Here is an 8,192-nt window from a genome sequence, read left to right as displayed (position 1 = left end):
CTCCCTATTAGTTAGGTTTTCCTAATATGCTACTTTCTTACTACTTGCTGATTAGGTACCTAAGATGATCCTTTAGATCTCTTATGGGCATGTTCTGTTTTTAGTTATATTTTGTATCCAATGGATTTATCCATTGTTTTTGTAAGAACTACTATTTGTTTTAGCTAATGAAACAGGTGGGTCATACCCACTTTATTCAAAAAAAAAAAAAAAAACAATTGAAAGCCCAGAAAGTCAGAAACCCAATCCCAAAAAGAATAAGAGACATAAAACTATACTGAAGAAGTAAAAAGAAAAAGAAAATATATACTACAGCTGAAAACCTGACTTCTCTACAAAAGCGGACTCGGCAAGGTCAATTGCACGAGCTAGAGCAGCCGCCTTGTTTTCGCACTCTTGTTGTTCATCATCTGGTATGCTATCGGCAACTATTCCAGCACCGGCCTGTAAATTTAGAGATGCGAAAACCAGATGATTTGCTTTGCTGTAGAGTAAAAGGCCTTCCTCCCTTTTCATGACCCGACTTAAATTAACCAAAATTAATAGGTCAAGTTTAAATTTTAGTCCTCAGTTACCTTCCTGGACCCAAATGTAACCCAATCAACAACTAAAGTAAATATTTGCGCAAAAATAGAAGAAAAAAGAAAAAGAACAACTAAAGTGAGTCAAGCCATTTGACATAATGGCAAGATCAACCCTTGTTGTCGATTAATGTATTAAAGTACCTTTTTCTATATAGCTAGACCACCCAACAATAAAATGGCCAGTTATTTGCTTGCAACTAGGGCTGTACAAAAAGTTCGTAGTTCGTGATTCGATTTGAAAAAAGTTTATAATTAATTCGATTCAAAATTAGTTCGTTCTAAAACAAATCAAACCAGTTCGGTTCGAATCTTATTCAAATCAAACTCAAACTGGGTATAATTCGTTCGAAATTAATTCGCGAACTATTTATGTTTGAATCTCAAATAATGCAACTCATGGCTCAACCATCAATATTTAATAATGAAGGAATCAAATTTATGTCAGAGCTCAAATATGTTAATATAATGGTAACTTATAATAGAAAAATATTTTAGCAACGTAACAAATTAACGATAGAATAAGTTTCATTTGATTAGGTCCATGTCGTGATTTTAATCAATCTAGCAGCGTAAAAGATAAGAGAATCTTGAGCTGATCCATAATCCATAAGTGTGAATTCATGAAAGGCAAAAAGAAACCGTGTGAATTTTGTTCCACGAGAAAGAAACTAATATATAAACTACTGGTATAATTAGGGCTGTAAAAAAAATTTATAGTTCGTAATTCGATTTGAAAAATTTGTAGTTTGCAATTAATTTGATTTGAAATTAGTTCGTTTTGAAACAAATCAAACCAGTTCGGTTAAAATCTTATTCAAACTCAAATTCAAACTGAATAAGTTCGATTTGGTTTGATTCATTTGCAGCCCTACTTGCAACACATAATAACAGTAAATCGATCAAGCTTTAACTTGTTATAAAAATGTGTTATTGTAATATTATTACCAAACCCAAAACCTGAGAAATAGTTTAAAAAAAAAAAATACCTGTATGTGTGCCAACCATTCCTGTCGCTGCTTTGCATCCCTGTCGGAGAACAGGGTATTAAGGCAGGATCCTGTCGGGAAGACGATGGTCCTCAAGGCAATGGCAATCTCCATGTCTCCCAGAAAGGACACTGACCCAAAACCACCACTATATGGACCCCGCCTGACAACCTCTAGCTTGTCTATTAATTCCATGGCTCGCACCTAACACAACAGAGAACTTATATATCAAAATTAAATAGGTCAGAACTCAGAAGTTGAACAAACCCCAATAAACCCTTGACTGAACTCAATTTTTCCCAGCTTAATCCCTCATCATGTAATTGTGCTTAATGAACCGCAAAGAAAGAAAATTTCGTTCACTTAATACCTGTTATGCGTCCCCTTTAATTGACATGATTCAATACCCACATACTAAAAATGAAAACAAATAAGAGGCCAAGAGTATCCAGGCTAGTAGTAAAAAGATCAAAACCAGCAAGACAAGTACCATGAGATCTGGGACATATTGGTAATAACCTGATTTTTCTGCCTGACCAAAATCTGATATGGCAAAAATCTAATATCAGGTACAGCAACCATTATTAAGTACTCTTACTTAGTAAATGATGACACTATTTACCTTTGGGGCTCCGCTCACGGTTCCTACAGGAAGAGCCGCCTGCAGTGCATCCCAGCAGCTGAGGTTATCCAGGAGCTCCCCTGTTACCTATTAAAGCCCACAACTATGACCAATAAAATATAATCTAATTTGACAAATTTAGAAATGAATGTACGGAAAACATTTGCATACTGTGGAGCTGATGTGCATGACATGGGAGTATCTCTCTACATTCATGAGCTTCTCCACCTTAACAGAGCCTGGCTTCGAAACCTATTTTAAACACAATAGCTATGATCAGTAATTAATTTGTTGAAACAGGAAATAAAAATAAAGGGAAATCTACAAATTCAGTTATCACTGATTTCCATAAAACACAAAGTAAAACTGGTAATTACTATTTCTCTTGTTCAATTTTATTATTTTTAAGAATAGGGTTAATAAGAAAATATTAACAATGAAACAAAATAAATTAAATAAGAAAATATTAACAATGAAACAAAATAAATTAAATAATGTAAGAACAGTTAGTATTTCTGTAACTTTTTTACCTCTTTGTAATCAAGTTTTCTAGTCTCAAATTTTCGTACCATACTAATCAGATTCAGCACTTGAGTGCACCCAGTACCAGACCTATACTGGTTTAGGAAATCTATTTTCCAGCTCGTCTGGAACAAATCCTAGCCGCCAAATGTGCAGATACTAAGAGTCCAACTGGGACTATTTAAATTGCCAGATGGATTTAAAATATTACTTCTCTGACAAAATTACCCCTTGAAGTATCATCCGGTTATCTTAATAGCAATAAACATTACAATTGATAGCTCAGAGGAAGCATTTCTTTCTAGAAGAACAAACATAACTGCAACGTCTATGGATTTTGTGTGGTATTATCTGTTACCATTAATAGACAATAGGTGAATCACAGTTGACACAGGAAATCCCAATCAAAGGCTCTCAAATGGAAATCAAAGGGATCCTAGTGCGGAAAGTTCCGTGATAATGATGCACTGAATCATGAAAAACTTGCTTATTTACCTGACTGCATTCTTGAGTTGGTGCCATGATTATAATAAAAACCAACTATGAGGACTTCTCTAATTTTCCTATTGAAATTGGATCAAATTGAAATAATTTTGAGACCTGATTTTCTACAGTTTTCTTGAAAAGCAGGGGCTTTTGCAAAATAGATGGAAGAATAAACGGGGAAAAGGACAAAGAAAGACAACCTTGCCTACATCATTCCGCGCCAAATCAACAAGCATGACATGTTCAGCACACTGCTTCTCATCATTTAGCAGCTTCTCTTCATTGCGCATGTCCTGCTCTTTTGTCTTTCCTCTCCTAATCGTACCTGCAAGGGGCCGACTCGCAATTTTTCTCTGAAAACACAGTAGTAGTGTAGAGCATAAATGAAGCAACTAAAACAATGACAACATAGTCATCAATCAAGAGCAGTCCATGGTACTTGATGCCAACTAATTAATTATTAAATGCATCACAGAAATATACCTTGCAAACACTAGTTAGGATTTCTGGGCTTGACCCAACGAGAATACACCCCCGTGCCTGAATATTAGTCCAACAGAGCAAGAATAACAAAATTAATTTTTAAAAAAATCAACAAATTATAGAAAAGCAACTTTTGTAATAAATATATAAAGGCACATGTATGGACTCGGGTTTACTATCCTTAGTGCCCGATACACCTCAAAAGGATCCACAAATGTTCTCCTCTCAAATCGTTGGCTTAAAACAACCTGAAATACATCCCCTGCTTGGATGTGCTCCTTCACTTCCAAAACAGCATGCTTGTATTCTTCGGTACTCATTGTTGACTTCAGAGCAGAGCCAAATTGGCAAGTACTTAACACAATAGATCCAGCTGAGAGTGTTGGACTAAGCAAATTTCAGAGGTTTGATAATTAGTTAAGGAATCCCAACACAAGGGCCCCTGTTTTACTATTATGCACATGATGCTTAAGTTCTTATTTGGGTTCTCTTTTACAATTAGAGAAAATCCTAACTTGGTCAAACTTTCTCTTTGCATAATAGAACAAGAAAAAAACTTAAACAAAACAGAATAGAACAATAAAAAAACTTAGTACAAAAATTTCAAATAAAACATAATTTACAAAAAAAAAAGTTGGTGCGCCAGCTGGGCTTGCGTTGGTGGTGTTTTTTGAAGTTTGAAGTAAACGGTGGTAATGTATTAGTTCTGAACTATTAGGGTGGTAACTAAAAAAATCTCAGGGTCTCATACAAGTTACAGTCTTTAATACTCACACATTCAGATTATGAACCCTGGAAAGCAATGTGGAAAGTTGGCTTATTCCATCATGATATGCTGCCTTGACAGAATTAAATCTGTCCAGTCGCACCCAATGAATGATAAATACTTTCTGAATCAAATAAAAATGCACAGTCAGAATATGGACAAAGATTTTTTTTACATGCAAAGCACACATTACAATCGGTGAATATAATTTAATTAAGTCTACCGCTTTCTTCTGAGCATTGGTAAAATAATTAGATAGTTTAAGTTTCAAGTTTATCCGTATCAGCACAAATAATTAATGGGAAAGCAGTTTTAGGAAGTTATTTCCAATGCAACATTGAAAGGAAGAATATATAAAATCACGAAACTGATAATAAATTGAGTTGCTACTAGTTATAAACAGGGCATATCTGGAGTGCATCTTCGCATTCCTCTTGTGTCTTTAAAATGTTATAATGGAAGCAATAATACAAGCTGTAGTAAAAAAGGAATAACCTTTTCCACATGATCAAATACAATTACATCAGTGTATAGACCCAAGTGCATGTCAGGAAGCTTCCTGTCATCAAAAGGAGCACCAACAAAAGGAAGTTTTCTCCGTTCAACATATCGTACCGTATCATATGAAAAGTAACCAACCCAACCACCTGTGAAGTAAATGCAAAGCAATTATATATTCTCTATATCTGAGTGTTAGATATAGTAGCTAAGAGCTTTAATTTTAGTCAGTATACAATATGACACAAATTTCCAATACAACCAGATGACCCCAAGACCCATACAATTAGATATAAATTTAGGGAATAAGCCTGAAGTTCTTTATAAAAGCCTCCTTGTTTTGCATTGAAAATCACTTTAACAGATTGAACTAGAAATTTGAATTGGAGAAAGTAACTAACTAAGAATTACAATGAACTTCTTAGGACCTCTCTTTTTTATGGTAATTCTTAGGACTTCTCATTTTCAATCTAATTGCAATTTACTGATGATTGGTTTCTTGAAGTTTATAATAGTTTCCCTGCATCATGCTTGAGGAAAACAAACCAGGTTACAAAATTGAAAAGCATCAGCCCCATTAGTTTGGAAGATTTTCAACAGAAACCGCAAGTGAAATTCTGCTTACTACAAAATAAGCAATATTTGATTCAGCATTGGCTAACATTTACAAATGTAAACATCTTAATTTTCATGCATGCAAGTTGCAACTAGCTACAGAGAAAAGTGATTAATCGTCACCATCAGATATATCTGTGCCATCCTACACACATATATAAAAATTGTAAATGAAGGAATATTACCACAGAAAATGTTAGGAAGGTCGTCTATCAACTGTGGGGTCCAATCCTCCATAATACTTCTAGGAATCGTCATCGGATCAGCAACCACCTCCTCTGTCATCCGTTTTTCTTCATGATCCACTATGGACACCGAGTTCTCTTTGGCTACAATTTCCACTGCGGGCTGGGCCCCAACCACACTATACCGACCCTACAGAGCATAATAAATAGATATATACAATATATAAACTAACAAGGCTTATTTCTTAATGTCATAAGAACACAAGCTTTATGAACTGAAAGAGCTTTTACGTATAATAATGTATACTGCTTTAAAGTTCTCCAAGTAAAATCATATAATCAGCACTGATCTCTTCTTTGAATCAAGTAAGAAAAAGAATAAAATAAGATTGAAAAAACAACCTATATTTAGTAAGGAAATGCAAATCAAATAGAGAACCAGTGATGAATATGATTATCAGATCAGAGCTGGATGGTAACACCTGACACTCAGTCAGTACTTGTACAATACCAATTCATAATTTACACCTTCCACAAAAATATTCTGCTTTTCTTTTCTAAATGACCCCAAGCAAAAGCAATTTTATAGTACCATGCTGGTGCCCTCGGAGCCTTGCTTGACAGATTCGAATAAGAAGCTAGGAACATCGCGTTCATCCTCCTTGACTAAGCACCGGTACGCCAACACTGGGGTCAAGTTGTCAGAAAATATGGTGCGCTGCAACGGCACCAGGTTCCCTTTTTTTGCAGCCTCCATAAACTTGGCTTCCTCCTCATTCTTAGCTAAAATAGAAGAAAAACCAAGAAATTACAGCATATCAAAATCCACCAACTTTCCCCGATTTTTGCTTCTAAATTAAACATAATTGTTGTAATTGAGGACTACATTATTTATTTGAATGGTAAAAAACTAAAGGAAAAAGTGAGATTTTTGAAAAGGATGTACCAGCACCAGCAGCATCGACATTTTGAATGAGTGTGAAGCATTTTAAACTTTGGAGATGGTGTATTCGGGAGAACTGGATTTCAGGGATGAGAAAGGTCGTAATTCTTGAGCGAGCGGTGGTGGAGTACTGGCGTGGAGGGGGGAGGAGAGAGGATGTTGACAGGCTCTGCATTGATCTCCCTCTCGTCTTCCTTAGTGGATTGAATTAGAGTAAGACTCTAGATCATGAGCTATTGAGCTTCACCAAGCTTGGATCAAATCTTATAGTCCGATGAGATATCAGAGTAAAGAGGCTCTGTTTCCCGCTCTGCTTACGCAAAGCAACTGTTTGCTCAATAAACAACAAGTCACAACCGGTCAGATATCAAATTGGGACCCCCTTGGAGGCCGAACACGTATCCTCTGCATTAACTCAAAAAGAGAATCTTTTGAGTTAATATATTTCCAACGTCTGATTTAAACACATGAGTTTTAATATTAGTGAGATTTAGTTTGCACGAATTTTAAAGTAGATCGGATTGTTCAGATGCATTAACTCAAAATATTTCCTTTTCAGTTAATGCAGATCAAGGATACGAATTTCTTGAAGGCCTGGATTCGATTTTTTTTATAAACCATAATTAGAAATTTCTTTTTTATGAAACCAACATGATTATTTTTTATTTTACAAAAATCATCATAACTGAAATACCATTTTGGTCCCAGCCGTTTTTATAGATTTTGAAAAAAAAAATACGTTAAAAAATTATAAATACCTAGGACCAAATTGTCTATATATATATTTCGGGACCGAAATGGCATTTCAGTTCTTATAGTAACGTTTTTGTAAAAAAAATAATAATCATGTTGGTTTCATAAGAATCATTTTTCTAATTAGGGTTTATAAACAAAATTCCCTGGACCATGGTCTCCAAGCCTCGATTTCTGTGCTTACTCCTGTTGTGGAAAAAATTAAATAGATTTGTTATCGGGTTGTACAGGGTCGGATTACCACAACATCCGGATTTAAACGTTTTATGTGCAGGAAGATACAATTTTCTACTCCACACTATTAGTAAAATTTCCGAGATTAGTGAAAATTGGTATTCTATTCATTATATATAATCAATTTACTGACTTAGATGGAAGTTTGAAATTTATACAATAAATTTTTATTTACTGTTATTCTTCAGAAACTTCAATTGCCGTTCAAGTTATCTTCTAAAGTGAACCGCCCCACTGTGACATGATTATCATTTTTTTGAAAAATGAAAACAATAAAATAAATGACTATAAATGACAAAAAAATCGAAAATTAAAAATGAAAAACTTAATCGGAAAATTTAACTTAAGTTCTGAGACTCTTTCCTTTGATTTTTGGCAATTCTGAATTTTGAAAAATACACTAGCTACTATGTTACCTTGACACTCCTAGGAAGCCATCATACCCGTGTCCGACATGTATCTGACACCGACACGCCTCCGACACACGTACGATACGTATCAGACACACCAGCTGG

The 8,192-nt window shown here is 34.9% G+C and overlaps 1 protein-coding gene across 1 annotated transcript; it reads right to left on the bottom strand.

Moving 5' to 3' along the window:
• Window positions 1-220: 220 nt before the first annotated feature.
• LOC144575724 (anthranilate synthase alpha subunit 1, chloroplastic-like) lies at window positions 221-6,525 on the bottom strand. Its single transcript, XM_078325962.1, has 11 exons — window positions 6,340-6,525; window positions 5,748-5,937; window positions 4,945-5,096; window positions 4,458-4,573; window positions 3,835-4,070; window positions 3,684-3,748; window positions 3,401-3,553; window positions 2,364-2,444; window positions 2,193-2,279; window positions 1,571-1,774; window positions 221-444 (listed from the first exon to the last, which is right to left on the bottom strand). Exons 1-11 carry the CDS (start codon window positions 6,502-6,504, stop codon window positions 310-312), a joined length of 1,584 nt encoding a protein of 527 aa, XP_078182088.1. The 5' UTR covers window positions 6,505-6,525; the 3' UTR covers window positions 221-309.
• Between the last annotated feature and the right edge of the window lie 1,667 nt (window positions 6,526-8,192).

Source organism: Carex rostrata, chromosome 24 (assembly GCF_964058835.1).
Source record: "Carex rostrata chromosome 24, lpCarRost1.2, whole genome shotgun sequence".
Classification (NCBI taxonomy): Eukaryota; Viridiplantae; Streptophyta; class Magnoliopsida; order Poales; family Cyperaceae; genus Carex; species Carex rostrata.
This window is presented reverse-complemented; position numbering and strand designations above follow the sequence as displayed.